This window comes from Silene latifolia, chromosome Y, assembly GCF_048544455.1.
Source record: "Silene latifolia isolate original U9 population chromosome Y, ASM4854445v1, whole genome shotgun sequence".
Classification (NCBI taxonomy): domain Eukaryota; kingdom Viridiplantae; phylum Streptophyta; class Magnoliopsida; order Caryophyllales; family Caryophyllaceae; genus Silene; species Silene latifolia.
Genome location: NC_133538.1, coordinates 105,632,195 through 105,650,348, shown reverse-complemented (window position 1 = coordinate 105,650,348; position 18,154 = coordinate 105,632,195). Strand labels below are relative to the sequence as shown.

At 37.9% G+C, this 18,154-nt stretch overlaps 1 protein-coding gene across 1 annotated transcript; it reads right to left on the bottom strand.

Moving 5' to 3' along the window:
* Positions 1–1,702: 1,702 nt before the first annotated feature.
* On the bottom strand, positions 1,703–2,290 carry LOC141628680 (uncharacterized). Its single transcript, XM_074441788.1, has one exon. It carries the CDS (start codon positions 2,288–2,290, stop codon positions 1,703–1,705), a length of 588 nt encoding a protein of 195 aa, XP_074297889.1.
* Between the last annotated feature and the right edge of the window lie 15,864 nt (positions 2,291–18,154).

Here is an 18,154-nt window from a genome sequence, read left to right as displayed (position 1 = left end):
GTTGACCCGATAGTGTAGTTGCCACGGTAGACCGATTCCTAGCATATTTTCTCTCTTATTACTCTGCTCTTATTTTCTGGTACTCTTTCTCTCTTTGCTTTAGATTAGTTTTAGATTAATTACAATCAATCAACCCCCGTTACTCATAGACTAAAATTAGACAGATAAATCTCATTCTTGCCTCCCTGTGGAGATCGACCCTACTTACCGCTAGCTTCCGTTAGTTGTACTTAGGTTTATTTTTGATACTGCGACGACTGGTATCAGACGCCATGCTTGTTTTCCAAGCAAAGATAGGTTAAAAAAACGAAAGTCCCTAAACCCCAGCCCACCTTTACACTTTGACCGACACATCCTCTGCCACGCCACCCACGAAATATCACGCCTTTCCTCACTATGTCCCCACCAAAACCGTGACACCATCGATCTAAGATCATCACAAAAGCTCGCAGGGATTTTGAAAACACTCATAACATAGGTAGGAAGTGAATTGGCTACCACCTTTAAAAGGACCTCCTTACCCGCCCTAGACAACACTTTCCCGCGCCACCCTTGAATTCTCTTAATCAGTTGATCACGAATAATGTTTGTCAGCACCTTTTTCGATCGCCCCACCACAGTCGGCAAACCCAGATACCTTTCTTGTTCCGCCACTTCAACAATCCCCAGCTGAGTTACAATATTATCCCGTCTCTCCCTAGCCATCCCGCGACTAAACGACACCGTAGTCTTCTCCAAATTAAGCAGCTGGCCCGACGCTCCTTCATAGATTCTCAAGATACCACTAATAACCTCAACCTCATGCAAGTTCGCTTTAAGGAAAAAAATAATATTATCATCAAAGAAAAGATGCGAAATTACCAGGGCTGTCTGCGAAACCAGAATCCATGCAACGAATTAATTTCAATGGCGCGATGAATTAGATTAGATAAAGCCTCTGCACAGAGAATAAAAAGGTACGAAGATAAAGGATCCCCCTACCTCATTCCTCTAGACGGCCTGAACTCCCGCGACGGTGGCCCCATTAATGAGCACAGAAAACGATACAGTAGTAACAAAATCCATCACTCTCGCCACCCACCCTCTATCAAAGCCCATCGTCACCAGCACCCATTCCAAAAAAATACCATTTCACCCTATCGTAAGCTTTGGTCATATCAAGTTTAATAGCCATGTAACCTTCCGCGGCCCGAGAATACTTTATAAAATTGAACATTTCAAAAACAGTCAGCACATCATCCGAAATGACTCTTCCGGGTGTGAAAGCACTGTGATTTTATGACATAATATTATCGAGAAACTCTTTTAGTGTATTAGCGAGCACCTTCTACACCAGCTTGTAAGCCACGTTACACAAGCTAATTGGTCTGAAGTCACGAAATTTGTCCGGAGCCTTCTTCTTTGGAATTAAGACGATATTTGTTTTATTCAACTCCTTAGCCGACTGCTCCCCTCGTAGAATAGCCAAAACCGTCCGAATAACTTCAGGTCCAATAGCACTCCAATAGGATACAAACCATTCATACCCTCTAGTCCAGGTGCTTTTAGCGGGTTCATCTGATTCAAAGCTTCCACAATCTACACCTCACTATAGTCACGTGCTAAAACGATGTTCATCTCAGTAGTCACGCGGTTATCCAGCCCATGTAGAACACCATCAAAATCGATCTGGTTAGAAGACGTAAAGAGCTCCTGGAAATAGCTATTTGCAACTTGCTTCATCCTCATTCCTTTCCACCCCATTGTCATCGATCAGCTTGCCAATATAATTCTTCCTTTTACGTTCGCTGGCACAAGTATGAAAGAACTTGGTGTTTCGATCTCCATCTTTAAGCCATAAGGCCCTAGATCTCTGCCTCCAATAAAGCTCCTCTTGTCGAGACAACTCAGCCACTTCCGCTACCAATTTCCGTCTTCTCATCACCTGCCCATATTCTCGGCCTCCAATGTTTAGCATAGCAATTTGCTTTCGTTTTTGTCCAATCAGTCTTCGAATTTTGTGGATGTTCGTCTTCTTCCACTCTTGCAATTCACTAGCGCACGAACTCAACATCGTCAGCAAATTTCCCCATCCTCGCTCAACCCCACGGACAACTGCCTCCTCGCATCCCTCCTCTCCTACCCACATTTTCTCAAACCTAAACATCCGTCTCACACCGCCATCCTTCTCCCTTAAATTAAGAACAAGTTTTATCGGGGCATGGTCGGACCACTCTCTCTCAAGATAAAGGAGCTTTGCATACGGAAACAACTCTAACCATTGCCCATTGCACATTGCCCTATCAATCATGCTTTATCTATTAGCTTCTCCCACTTGCCCATTATCGAAAGAGAAATTATACCCTTCCCACGCCACATCCCGAAGCCTACACTCATCAACCACAGCTTCTCCCACTTGCCCATTATCGAAGTTAGTCAATCTTATATGAAGTTCAGTAATTTGTGTAAGTATAAAACTGATATATGACGAACTTATTATTATCTTCCATAATGAGTTGTACATAACATAAATTAAGACATACATAATACAATACTTTCATTTGAGTACTCATCCAAGTACAATAATATAACCTATTTTTATTTGTTTTTAGCACAAAGCCATGTTCTTTTTTGAGAAAAGAGTTGAACTCAACTTAATAAAACTAGATTGAACTGAACTGATGTAAGAGTTAATTAATAAAAAGATAAATTAAACTAAACTAAACTAAACTAAACTAAACTAAACTAAACTAAACTGAATAAAGATAAACTAAATTGAATAAAACTTAACACAATTGAAATAAACTAAAATTAAGTTTAAATTAATACTCGTGATTTTACTTCAAAATCCACTAATATCAAAAATCTTAAAAATTTTAGTTCCCTTAAAAAACAAACAAAAAGGAAGGCTGCTACAGAAGCACATTGTCCTTTTACTACCCTCCTAAAATTCTCATATCGCGATAGGGCGCCATTCTGTGGTACCGAATTTCAGCGTCACCATAATTAAATATAAAAAACCAAAAAAAAAATAAAATGTCAGTTTTCATTTTTACGCCAAAATTTCAAGGGTATGTATGTAATTTTTTATCTATACAATTAATATAAAATATAAAATTAAACTAAAACTAAACTTATATATAATATTTTAGGAAAAACAATTTATTTAATAATTACCTCATTTACACTAAATTATTCCCATGAATGACTACGTTTATTCATCATTGTATTGTGATCTTCATCTAATTCTCAACGAGAGAGAAGTTTAATATGGAGTACAACCCCTTTGAAGAAGAAGGCATTTTGTATATCCCGATAAATAGTGCATGCTAGAGACGCACCCATTGAATTTCATGTTTAATTGTTTGGTCATTTGAGTAAACCATAGTTTACTTTCTGCATATTAATCAACCATGTCCAAATTAATACTCAATCTTCATGTTTTTATCGTAAAAGCTTTGAGTAACCAGGAAAAATATAAATGGACTTCTGAGTAGTTGTACACTAATCATGATGGTGAAATCATCAATTGGTATGTAAACATGATGGTGATCTTTTCTCTCATTAATTTACATCTCCAAGAACTTTATATGCAATGTACTCCTAATTAATCATTAGTGATCATTTCTCTGGTTTGTTATAATAGTCCACCATAATAGGCGAATTTTACTGATTTTTGTTATTTATTTTATAACTATAATTAATTATGTAATTTTATGTAGTTCCTAAATTACCCTTTCTTATGATCTAGTTTAAAATTCAAAGTTTAGGGGAGGGAAATAAAAATAGCTATATAATTTACCGTGATACCCTCGGCGGCGTCGAATTTGAGTACCACCAGGTGGCGCCATCTCATTTTTCCTTCATTAAATACTTTCATATCTCTTCTTTTAACTCATCAACTTCTTTTCTTTCTGCATACGAAAACTTTAATTTACCCCATTCTTATATTTTTCTCCCAGTTCTTATTATTCCATCATGTTATTCACATTTATATATTGTGTATACGTATGTAGTTTTTTTTTTTTTAAATAAAAAGAGGTTTATAATTATTTAGGGCTACTCTACTTAAGGTGTCTTTTCCACAACCTCCCCTTTTTGTTCCTAAAAAGTCTTCGTTTGATCCAACACACCAACTTTATTCTTCATCAACCACTTCATCTTTTCTACAAATCCTTCGTTAAAAGTCTGATAGGTAACTTTCTCATCATATTTATTTTTGTTTTATAATGCTTTTGGTGTTTATGCTTGTCAATTTTTCCAACATGATGTAAATTCTCGATACAATTTTCATTCTCGATAGTTGTTGTACCACTTTTTTTTATTAAAAAGACGGGGTAAACTCCGAGACCTACAGTGAGTAGGGTCCTAAACAAGTTTATAAAACAATAAACAAACATTCCACTGCCACATAATGATATCCCAGATACCCTCATTTGGGGGCTGTCCGTAGATGAAATTTTCTCTACCAAAACAGCAACTTGGTTAGTGCAAGGTTTGTTTGATCAAACTCTTGACAAATGTGAATTTCAGTGGATTTGAAAATTGAATATTCCTCCAAAATTGAAATTTTTTCTTTGGAAAGCCTGTGTTGACGGCCTTCCAACGAAAAGTAGACTTCTCAAGAGTCATATTGATGTCCCACCTCATTGTGTTCTGTGCAACAATCCTATTGAAAACAAAGATCATTTCTTTTACGAATATTGTTGATTGGGCCTGTCATCCAAGACCTTAATTATCTCAAAAATTTAATTCCAAAAGATGATTTCATTAAGACTATTTTTATTTGGTGGAATGCATGGTTTCATAGAAATAATATTACCTTTAATAATGTTAATTTAAGTATCAGCAAACTTATTACTTTATGTAATAATAGCACTAAGACCTGGAATGTGACTAAATTTAAGGATCTCAACAATCCCGAGATAGAAGAGTCAGCTAGAAACAACTCTAATAAGGAAGAAATTTGGTGGGAAAAACCTAGAAACGGTTTCCTAAAGTAAATTTTGACGGATTGAGAATAGAAGATAATAAAGCTGCTTTAGGATATTCTATAAGAGATCACAATGGTAAAGTCATTTTGTTGGGAGCAAAAAAGTGCGGATCCAATAGTATCCTTGTTGCGGAAGCTCTCGCTTTAAACTAAGGTATTTTAGCAGCTAAATACTTAGAAATCTCAAAGTTAATTGTGGAGGGTGATAATTTATGTGTTATTAACTCAATTCGAGGTACTTGGCAAATTCCTTGGAAAATTTCTAGTATTATCAAGGATGTGAAATTAGACCTTCATTTTTCGATGAAGTGATAATTAAACATTGCTTTCGTGAAGCCAACAAGGTTGCTGACTTCATGGCTTCTATTGGACATTCATGTCCAACTCTTTCAAGGTGGTTTGATAGCCGGTGGCTTCAACTTACCTCCCTCATTCGAAAGGATGAGATAGGTTGGTCCTACCCTAGAGGATCAACCTAGTTTTCTTACGTAATAAAAAAAAAACACAAATAAGACAAATAAATCCTTAATAAGTGCCAGCATCAAAAATCAAGTCGAGGAATCGTCCTTTGCCCTATCCTTTTCTCCTTCCATGTTCTAAATGTTTTCCAATTGTTTAACCATTCCTCTAAGGTATAAGGTAAACTTTCCTTCCACGATTTGCACCACAACCCAACTCTTAAAAACAGCTTATCCACTGTACACGGCCAGTTAGGAGTTTTGTTCTCAAAAATCGCTTCATTTCGCAATTCCCAATTAATAGTAACTATCGCAATGAAGAATACTTCCCAAAGTCGTTTCTCAAACCCAACAAAATGAGAATCACACCATATCAGAAAAGCATCATCAATCCCGCCGGGACAAATCCATGTCATATCCCAAGCCTCACAAATACTCGTCCATAGCTTCCAAGAATAACTACAATGCAAAAACAGGTGTCTGGCAGTCTCCAATTCTTCACCACAGAAAATACACGTCGTCTCCTCCCAAGTCATTTCTTTCCACTTAAACATCATATCCTTAGTGTTCACCTTTTTCCATAGTATTGCCGAAAAAAGTATCTCATATCTTGGTGGTGCAAGTCCTTTCCAAACATGGCTGAACCAAAGCTTACACTCTGCTCCATTCTATTTTAATTTATAGAAGGCGTCAACAAAAGTTCTAGCCATGTAGCATTTTGATTTGTCAAAAGACCAGATATGGCAATCGCCTTTATCCCTTAAAGGTTTGTAGCCCTCAATCATCAAGTTTAAATGGTCTACTAGTGATAATTCCCATTGAAATAATCTTCTTCGCCATTGAAGTTGCCAGACCCAATAATTGCCCTGCCAAGTACCCATGTCAACCACACATTTATTTATCTGAATTTACACATTAAAAAGTCCCAGAAACCCTTCTTTGAGAGTTACATTGCCAATCCAGAGATCCTCCCAAAAACTGGCCTTATTACCTTTTCCAATTTGTATCTTGATACCCTGCTTAGTGACTTCTCTAATGTCAGTGTCCAAATCATTGACAGAGCATATCGACTTCCATTGGTCAAGCTTAGCCACTTTTTCTTCACTTCTAAACACTACTTCGGGATTAAGTTCGTGAATTGAACAAATAATTCTTTTCAAAGCGCCTTATGCTTCATTGAAAATCGTCACCACCACTTGAAGAGCATACTTGCATTTTTAATCTGTAAATCACCTACGCCTAAGACACCCATCACCTTTGGCAGTTGGACAATATTCCAGTTGATCAAGGGAATAACATCCCGCCCATTGTTTCTTCCCCAGTAAAACTTTCTTTGCAAACTGATAATCTTTTTCAAGACGCCTTTAGGAATCTTAAACATAGGCATATAAAAGAGGGGCCATAACTTCAATATGGATTAATAAGGACCACTCTTCCATCTTTTTGAATTAGCCTCGCCTTCCAACTAGTCAGCCTTCTCCTTATCTTTTCCACCACTGAATCCTAGGTTGAGTGTCTATTCGGGTTAGAACTCAAAGGAATACCCAAATATTTCACAGGTAGTTAAACTACTTGACATTCCAATTTCCGAGCATTTGATTCACCCCAATGCTGACTCTTTTCCAGTATCACGAGAGAAGATTTCTTAAAATTAATAGTGAGTCCAGTAGAGCGTTTAAAATTATCAAGAAGCCTCCTGATATTTGTCAGGACGTGAGATTTAGCAGGACAAAATATAAGAGTATCATCTGCAAATAGTAAGTGAATTAAAACAACCTTGTCCTTACCCACTTCCAAACCTTGAATTAACCCTATTTTAGTTCCCTTAAGCATATCTTGATTGAAAGCCTCTGTAACTAACAAGAACAGGAAAGGCAAAATGGGATCACCTTGCCTCAGGCCCCTTTTCATTTTGAAGGGTCTGGTGGGAGTACCATTAACAAGTATATGTAATACCTCATAGTTTCTAACGTGTTCACTCGACCGAGTGGGCTGAGTATAACCAATACTAGACTTAGTGGAGTTGTTATAATGTCCGTCTATAGAAGGGTGATCTTAAAATTATCATAACTTGAGATCTAGACATGATATTGATCTGATTCTAATTGGAAGTGATATCTTGTTCTCTTACGATTCCAACGGTAGGTCACACGCCCAAAAATGACCAAGAAAGGAGTGAGATATGACCGTTTTAAGAAAACTGGTCATTGTTGAGAAATGTGTCGCACTCGACCGAGTGGACACGGCACTCGATCGAGTGAATGACACTCGACCGAGTGAGTGACACAAGACCAAGTGAACTCGCTACTCGACCGAGTGGCACTGAACAGCATCCGTAAAATGCAATTTTGGACCTTATCTTAATTCATTTCTATCTTATCCTTTCTCACTCCAAATCCTCTCCCTTCTCTCTAAAACCTCCATAAACACCTTCTCCATGAGGATTCAAGCTTGATTTAGGAGATCTCCCTCCATTGCTCTTCCACCATTCCACTTTGTAAGTAACACCCATCTTTTCTTACTAGTATGAACCCTAATTTTTGGGGGATTCTATTTGGGTTAATTAATTAGTAATTAGTATGTATAATAAGGGTAATTAATGGGTAATAATAAGGGGTTTTGTATTATGTTATAGTGTAGGGTGATTTGTGATAGTTATTATGTGGTATTGTAGGATGAGAAGGTCTTATGAGACGGATCTTGCTTATTAATTGGATTGCTTGTGAAGAATGCTAAAAGGTAAGTTTATCCTACTCGGTTTCAATATTTTGGGTGTATATTTGTGTGTCTTGCATCATCATTTTATGTATGAGTCGATTTGGATAACATGTTGGTATTTGAGAAAGTTTTATCCATGGTATGTTGGGGTTGAGTTCATGTTGAGTCATATAATTGGTGTTCATTTGCATTTCCTATGTATGATCATTGTTGTGTTGTGTTAGAGATCATTGGTGGTGTTACTTGGTTGTTGAGAAGACGGAAGGCGGTTGGGAGACCGTCTTCCGCTTGGGTCGCCTCTTGGAGCTTCTCACTCCAAGAGGGGTGTGCACATTAATGATTTGAGTTTGGAGGGACTCGTGTGGTTGAGACACGACGTCTAGCAGGGGATCTGGTTGGCTTATGGACCCGGTAAATCTGGGCGTGTCCCGGTACTAGTGTGGTTATCATTATGTCTGGGCGTGTCCCGGTACCAGTGTGGTTGTCGATATGTCTGGGCGTGTCCCGATACCGTGGTGGTGGTTGTTGATTGTTGTTTATTCATATTAGTAGTCATGTTGCATATTCACACACTTGAGTCGTGTCGCACTTTATTTGTTTATTGAAACTGACGTTTGTTGTGTCTGTGTATTTATCACCTGTCTCTTTTGGGGTGTTCTGTGTCGATCCATATGATAACCTTTGGTCATATGGGGAGCAGGTTAGTTACAAATGGTTTCGATAGTACGCGGGAGACGGGATGAGCTTGACGAGTCACAAGACGAGTATAGTTAGTTAGATGAGTATAGTAACAATGAGTTGTATTTTATTCATTTGTTAATGGTTTCTAATCACTAAACCTATCATTTATAATAAACGTTTCTTTATTATATCTCTGATTCACTGCCTCGGGAAACCGAGAAGGTTACATCTCCCAATTACCTTGGCCAGGTAAGAAGGGCGTGTTACAAAGTGGTATCAGATCGACGATTTTGGAACCTAAACCAATGAACCAAAATGAATCTAGGAGTGTCTAATAAAATGAACCCGACATGAGTACAATAGGAGATCGGTTTTGGGTGAGAAGGATCCCTCATTCTAAAACTAGATCTTATTGTTTCGATAGGTCACTACGTGGGTGGTTATGAGTCGGGAAACGTGAAGTGACATGTTGTGTGATTACATGTCTGCTATGTTAAATTGGCAAGTCCTCGCATGGCGTAGTTTTGTATGTGTTGGTATGAGTTAATTGACTTCTTGCATGATATAATTTTCATATGGTGAATGATAACATGTGATAGTGGAAATGATGAAATTTGAATGTTTACTTTAGTAAGATATATGTGATATGAGTAGAGAAATTTTTTTATGTGAAGTTCTTTCCTTTGTATGATTGGTGCATGTTTGAATATGATGAGTTTGAAACCGTAAATTGCATAGTTGATAGGATTCTTACATGATGTAGTTATTCATTTGGTACATGTTTGGACTTCATTAGTGCTATAGTTAGAAAGTGCTTAGTAATGTTTGTTAGTAGATTAGTCTAATAGTATACTCCAGTTTTACCTGTTTTAATAATTTGTATAAAATGGTATTTGTTAGTCGGGAATTGCAAACCATAGGGGGCACCGAACCAAGTGCGAGCTAGTACCGCGAGCTAGTACCCGGCCGAGTATAAGTCACTCGACCGAGTGAACCCTATAACTCGACCGAGTGGACCATTTTCCAGAAATTTGAAAGTTTCTGGAATTGGGTCACTCGACCGAGTGGACAAGGCACTCGACCGAGTGGGCATGCACTCGACCGAGTGGACTCAGCACTCGACCGAGTGCCATTTTCTGGGTTATGAATTTCGCTAAAATTGTGCTATTGCCTTATTTTATCTCTTTATTCATTCATTTAAAATCATTTTTCCTTGTAAACTTCATTGTTGATTGTTTATTGCTCGAATTGAAGTTCCTACTCTATTTTAGTCCCTTAAATTGGCCAATTTCACCGTGCAAGTGACGCTTTATTCCCTCTCATTCTTCCAACTTGATTTTTGTGTGTAAATCTACGTTAATTCCTTCACATTTTGTCAATTCATTTCATGTTGTGTTAGATTCATGATATTAATCACCTCCTACTTCATTTATGATGTCAATTATAAAATTTTTATATTGAATTTTGCCCAAATTGTTTTTATGAACTCGAAAATATATATTCTGGTGTCAATAACTTGAGTTTGTATTTGTTTCTTGGTTAATTGTTTAACAAAGACTAAGGTTTAGCTGTTATTGCTAACTTTTGTCGTATATTTGCAATTTGTCTTAAAAATTTATTCCAAAATTTTCGAAACTTTAATGATCATGCTTAAATTTTGGATTTTCGCGTTTGAGGCCTAGTTTAATTGGCTAATGAGGCAACTATCCTTGTTAGTAACGATATATATCATTTTTATTCAAAAGTGTATCTTAATTGTGGCCCATAATTTTTGGAATTTCATGGATTTTGATTTTGCACTCAAACATGACTTAGTTAATTCTTGGTACTTAGTCCTTGTTGATGTAGTATTGCGTGATCTAAATGTTGTTTGATGATGCTAGGTATTGTCTTAAAATTTGAAAATTCCGTTTTAAAGCCTTCTTGATTTAATTGAGTAATAAGACTTTAATTTTGTTAATAATGCTATGCATTCCCTTAATTTGGGAATCTTATCTTAATATTTTGCTAAATTTTTCTTATATACCATAGGGTATATGATTAAATTTTAAATCTTCATATTTAAAACATGGTTTCGTTTTCTTGTCTCGTAGTGTTACAATCTTCGTTAATAGTGTGATGTTTGCTTATATATATGTCAATGCCTTGTTTACCTTCTGGGTTGTATGGTCTTGATGAGTAAAGCCGTGTAGACATATATGGTTGTGTTTGAAAGGATGTGTAATGGAAGTGAGTCGATGAGTGTATGAGTAAAAAGGGGTTCTAATAATGTGCAATGCGTGAATAGAGTATTTTGAGAGTTAGGAGCGGGAGACATGGGTTATGGTAAGTTGCTCAATGGATACGGATTTGAGCCAAGTAGAGAGTTACATGTATGATGTGCTAGAGATTAGATTGAAATTGGTTAAATAATGATGAAAGTATTGTGAGTAAAGGGATAGTGAATGGAAATGGGTGTTTATAAGCATATGTTACCAATGTAGAGTATAAATTTAGAGATATGAGAGCGTAACATGACTATTGACTTTTGAAGAAGCAATCTTTCATGCTAAGTAGTGTTGTTTCGCGATTAAGGAACTGTTATTTTGGTGATCCAAAGTTATGAGTGTGTTTAGTAGATTAAAAGGGAGAAGTTGGATGTGATTTTATATGTGATTTATATCAAAAATTGGGAATACAAGAAGGTAACTTAGCTTGCGTAAGGAGTCTTGAATTGAGTAGGAGGATTGTGTGAGGTAAATTGTGGTTAGTGAGTGAAATGTAATCTTGGTTGGATATTCGTTAAGTGTTTAGAATTATGGATAATGAACGAGGTTTGAATTGCATGCTAGAGGATATTGTTATTGAGCATGACTTGGAAACTTTGGTTGGTAGATAATTGGGATATATGATGGTAGATTTTGTATTACCGAGTTGGTTTTCGCGGTCATGAGAGTAAGAGTGTGGCATGTAATCTTTGAGGATTTAATCATATTGTTGAGATATTTGATCATTCGTGTTATAGAGTGTAACCTTTCAATTTAAGTTTATACGCATGAAGTGTGAAAGTGGTTGTGTGGGAATCCGATGTCATGAATGGTAGTATAGATGTTGTTGTAAAGTTACCTCCCAATCGTCAAGTAAAGCGTCTGTGGTATACATCGTGATCTTTTTGTAGTGTCTATTTGAGTGATGATGTTGTTATTGTTCCTTGCGATTAATAGGTGTTTAGGGCCATGTCCATGAGATAGTATAAGTGTTGTGGCTACCGATGTGACTATTGTAGTTGTTGATGATGGTATGGTGATACCGTCGCCGGGTATGAGGAGAAAATAGAACGATTGCGAAAAGGACTATGAAATACAGAGTTGGGAATCGAGTTGAGAATGAAAAACATTCTGCCCGAGGTGACGCTCGACCGAGTGCATTGTGCACTCAAACGAGTGGTCCCCTATTCGGCTGAGTGACCTTCTACACTCGACCGAGTGACCTCCTACGCTCGACCGAGTGTGCTGCTTTGACCCTAGTTTTGTTGCTATTTGACCGAATATTGAGCGTGTACCCTCATTTCGCGGTTTATACTAGTTGACTTGTGTTTGGATGAGCATATTGACCTCACATGGGTGATATGTGTGAATTGTTTACGTTTGATCATATAATGTGGCATTTGAGTGAGATATAACTGAAAATTGTTAGTTGACATGTGAAATTGGATGATAAGAATGATATGATAATCTTGTTTGATTTTGCATCAATTGAGATGATTTTATTTTATTGTGTAAAAGTAAGATGGAAATGCAAGTTATGTGTCATATAGTGGTCATTGCATGATAGTGATTGTGGTCTTCCGTATAAGCGGAAGGGGTGATGATGGATGAGAACGGATATGGAAACACATGTGTGATCACGTTGTGGATTTGACGCGGTATATGCGCGACATAATGTCCGGAAATGGGAATGTTAATCATTTTTTAATAACATAACCAGAAAATTTGCATTAATTGATTGTTTCTTGTAGTCTGTATATTCGTGATTGATGTGCATACATGTGGAAGTACGAGAATTGACGCGATATAGAGACATAATAATCGAGTTATACCCCGTGATAGATACGTATGCTTTTGACCAACATGAGTTAGGAGTTATCTATGAGATTAGAGTTTCGAACCATGGGTTAGACCTGGCGCTTGACCTTTGGGAGGCTCGTAGTGGTACCCGTAGCTAGACTTCTAGAGAAGCTTCTAGAGTGGGATTATACCAATCGCTTAAGACGATATGAGATTCGATTACGAAATTTCAATGAGTAAGAGAGAGTATTGAACCAAGAACATAGTCATTTGTGGGATTCGGTAATGAACGTTGAAACGTGCATTTTATATAGTTCTTTTTGGCCTTTTTATGCACGTATTTCTATGCTATTATCGTAGTTTTATGCTACGAAATGCCCCGAATATGCTACTTTGGTTTGTTTTGTTCTATTTGCAGGAATGGACTAGAAAGTAGTGAAATCGAGCCTTTTACCGTCCTTTTAGCATGAATTTGGAGGAAGAGTGAATTTGGAGCGGGAATGTAGCTATTTTGAGATGCGCAAAGAAGAAAGTTAGCTAGGCGAGCAAAGGAAGAACTTCAAATTGCTAGTGCCTACTTTGAAGAGCCATATCTAGAGTTATACTCAGGTGATTTTAATTGGAGATGAAAGCTTGTCCTCTTAGCTTTCCAACGCCACCGGAATCGCCCTATTTGCCCAAGTAACGAAGAAATGGCATCCATTTGAAGTTCAGTGCGCGAAGCAGGAATTGTGCGCTGGAAAGTACTCGATCGAGTCCTTTTTCTACTCGATTGAGTAGTTGCATTTTAGGGCGAATTGAGACCGGAAGGAGATATTAGTTGCCCCTTAGACTGACACATCGACTAATCTGTGACCTTAACTGCAATTAATCGACGTTCATTGATGAACCGACATCCTAGTTCCCTCTTTCCTCTGTTAATTTCTCTTATTCATTTTTCTCTTGCTTTATCCTATTAGTGTAGTCAAAACATTTAAAAACCCCATATTGTGACGTAGACAGACCGAATAGACAAATAGATAGTGACCGCCTCCATGTGGAGATCGACCCTACTTACCGCTGACATCTGTTAGTAGTAACTAGGTATTTATTTTTGGTACCTGACGACGGTATCAAATTTTGGCGCCGTTGCCGGGGAGGCAACTATTTATTTACTTGTTTCTTTTTGTCTGTCTTTAACCTCAAGGGATTTATTCCTTGAGGCAGTTCTTATCGTTTTCCTTGAGTGTTGTTTTGATAGGCCCTACAGGTCCTACCTAGACAGTTCTAGGTAAAATATCGTCAAAGGGAAGGCTTGAGTACCTTTGACCTGTCACCTATGTTCCATTATATGGCGTAGCAGGTGATTTACTTTGGGAGATGTGGTGTTGCTGAGCACAATGCAGCTAATTGCATGGTAGAGAACGACGAGGTCTACGCGTTCAAGCACCGTAGACAAGTTAGCCATTCCGCTGTAGTTGTGCCACCACATCTACCTTATCAACGAGGCTACCAACAGCCTCCGTTTGTCTGGCCACCGCAACAACAAGCTCCTCCTCCTGATATACGGAAAGAAGAGATTGCGGAGCTGAAATCTTTGATGAAGGCACTTGCATCCAAAAGGCAAGAGTATGATAGATGTACAGAAGCTCAACTCATTGAGCTGGAGTCTCAAATAGCTCAGCTAGTAGCTGAGTCGAATAGTAAGCAACCAGAGGAGGTATACTCTACCTACACCGAGAGTGGTCTTTCCCATGAAGGACCCGAGTTGCCTAGCGCTATTAATGATTTGGATGACTCGAATTACGAAGATCTATCCGGAAATGAAGCGAGTTATGAAGATTTCTGCGCTGCACTAGAGAAATCACTCGATCGAGCTAGTAATAGTGTTCGACTGAGTAGAATATTAGAAGGAGTGTTCAATCGAACAGAATACACCACTCGATCGAACAGTTGCTTAGAGGAAGTACTCGATCAGGTTAATTTATGTGCTCGATCGAGTGAACATCATGAGGAAAGCTTTCGATCGAATAACAATTCTACTCGATCGACTGATTTGGCCAGTGAGAGCATTGATTCGTCATGTGGGTTTGTTCTAGATGACAATTTTGATGATGATAATGGATACGGTGAATCCCCTCTTTTCAAGGCCGGGCTGGATGCACTTGAGGCTGCGATTTACGGGACGATATCCACAGAGGAGGGTGACGAGAAGATAGTTGAGTCGGTAATTGCTCCTAGCACGGATGAGGTAATATATTCTTTTGTCAATGATTCCTACATTGAGAGCAACCCACCTGATGTAGTTAGCGATAATTTTATTGTTGTTAATATTAAGAGTACGCTACCTCGTATGACTCGTGTTTTTTCTTTTAATGCTATACCCCCTCCCAGTTGGTCGGTTAATTTAACAGTTTTTCACCGTTGTTGTCATCTCAATTTTGTTAATCTGAAACGCTTCCCTAGATTAATATTAATTGCTCCCGAGCTCCTTTATTTTGTGGATAAATTTAGGAGTTGTCATAGGAAATTTGTCAGGCTTAAACGATTAAATATTTCAATTTCCTATTTTATTTTTATATCATGGTGCTGCTTATGCTCTTGTGTAGCACAGGCGCAGATATATGATCTCATGCTAAGAGCTTTGAGCTGCTTTGATTGTAACTGACTGGAGCAGCTGGATGAAGAAAGAAGGTCGAGCTGGGACCTCTCTGAAACAAGCGCTACCCGAGAGGCGACCCGGAGAGATTTTATTTTTTTTAGTTGTTTTTCGAACATTTCAGTTTTTATTTTGTTTAATAATCGGTTCTCTCGATCGAGTTTTCTTGCTTTGATTCGCTTCCTATGACACCACTATGAAGTTGTTTGTGACCTCCCATGTTGCTGGCTGGTTTGGGGAGGTCCCTTCTTCGCGTTATCTTGTAAGTTTTCCGCATCTTCACTCTCTTTTTTTTAGTTTGCATTTCCTTTCCCTATTTTTGGGTACAATGAGGGCATTGTACGGTTTGGTTTGGGGAGGTTATGCATCCATATCTGTGTCTGCATTCAGCTTTTATTGCATTCTTGTTATCACGTTTAATTTTCACATTTCATATGAATTTCCCTGTTAAAAAAAAAATAATAAAAAAAAACGAAAATAAAAAAAAATCACGTTTATTTTTGCATATAGGTTGAGTCGGAACGGTCGATTTTCGTGATGAAATTGCACTTTAACTTGTCATTTTTTACTTGAGCCTTGCACTTTATTGACAGTTATTAGCTGAGTCTTGCGCATATCTACGAGTTTTTGTTCAAATTTAGCTGACTGTTTAGACTTGACCTAATAATTGGCAACCTACTCTATAAATTCTGAGTTTTAGAGCCTTATAACTGGTGACATTCATGACCGGTTTACATAGGAATTGAGAGTAGTACTCCTTGCATAACATGTCTATTACTTTTGCACATTTATGAAATTCGATTTCTTGTCAATTGCATACATTCGGGTTTGTGGTCGGTGTCACATACAGGGAGGTGCTTGCAAATTTCCTTTTTCTTATATTTTTCACCCATTTAGCTCCACTTAAGTCAAATCTTGCCTTTTTGACCCATTAGCTACATCCAAAACTGAGCCTGCCTAGTCAAGCTAGTCTAGTATGTCTTTTGTGGTATGCTTTTTCCGTCTTCAGTTTGGCCCGTATCATTTTGATTGGAGTTGGTGTTAATAAAGTAAGGAGAAAGGGAAAAAAGAATTGGAAAAGAAAAAAAAAAGAGAAATTTGCGAAAAAAAAGGAAGACAAAAAAAATTGAAAAAATCAGTGAAAATCTCGTATACAGGAAGAACCAGGGAAGAATGAAAAGTTTGGAAATTGTTTGAGCTGGTTTGATTTTTGAGTTCGTCTGTGCCTATTTATATCTTGTGACGGTCTCACTCCTCCGTTTTATTCATATCATTTTGAGGAGATTGTGTATTGGGTAGTGAGTTTTGTGCCAAAGAAGGGCACTTGTGTTTATTTTACAATCAATTGAGATTCGGATGGTCTTATATGGCCTTGTTTAGGAACTAGCTTGACGATTTACCTTCACATTTCCATAATTTGTTTTGCCTTTTCTCACCTGAACCTCACTTTCCCATATCATTTGTAAGCCCTCAGCTGTGACGGACATTGTTGGTTGGAATGTATGTGTAGTACTTGAATCGTCTATCATTTTTGTTGCATGCATGTTATGTAGGTCGCAGTCTAGGTGAGTGACTGTTTTCTCTTTCTCTCTTATACATATACTTTAACCCTTTGCTACATGAGAGAAGAGTGACCACGTGAAAGTCCGATTTTGTTGGTCTTGCAGGGTCGATAGGTCAGCTTTATTTATGGACATCTTATAATTCGTTTGCGTAATGACCATTGTAGCTGTAACTGTTGATTTTAGTTTGCATTAAACTGGTTTAAGTAGACAAGTTATAGCTAGCTCTGAGTTATCTTTTCCGTTCCATTAGTTTGCATTTAGTCTACTTGAGGACGAATAAGGGTTTGGTTTGGGGAGATTTGATACGTGCATTTTATATAGTCCTTTTTGGCCTTTTTATGCACGTATTTCTATGCTATTATCGTAGTTTTATGCTACGAAATGCCCCGAATATGCTACTTTGGTTTGTGTTGTTCTATTTGCGGGAATGGACCAGAAAGTAGTGAAATCGAGCCTTTTACCGTCCTTTTAGCATGCATTTGGAGGAAGAGTGAATTTGGAGCGGGAATGTAGCTATTTTGAGATGCGCAAAGAAGAAAGTTAGCTAGGCGAGCAAAGAAAGAACTTCAAATTGCTAGTGCCCACTTTGAAGAGCCATATCTCAAGTTCTACGACTGATATTCAGGTGATTCCGATTGTTTATGAAAGCTTATCCTCTTAGCTTTTCAACGCCACCGGAATCGCTCTGTTTGCCCAAGTAACGAAGAAATGGTAGCCGTTTGAAGTTCAGTGCGCGAAGTAGGAATTGTGCGCTGGAAAGTACTCGATCGAGTACAATTATGTTCGATCGAGTCCTTTTTCTACTCGATCGAGTAGTTGTATTTTAGGGCGAATTGAGACCGGAAGGAGATATTCTGTGCCCCTTAGACTGACACATCGACTAATCTGTAACCTTAACTGCAATTAATCGACGTTCATTGATGAACCGACATCCTAGTTCCCTCTTTCCTCTGTGAATTTCTCTTATTCATTTTTCTCTTGCTTTATCTTATTAGTATAGTCAAAACATTTAAAATCCCCATCTTGTGACGTAGACAGACCGAATAGACAAGTAGATAGTGACCGCCTCCCTGTGG

Bases quoted from the DNA above. Each gene is read 5' to 3' on its own strand.
- LOC141628680 (XM_074441788.1), bottom strand. From the start codon at position 2,290: ATGATTGATAGGGCAATGTGCAATGGGCAATGGTTAGAGTTGTTTCCG.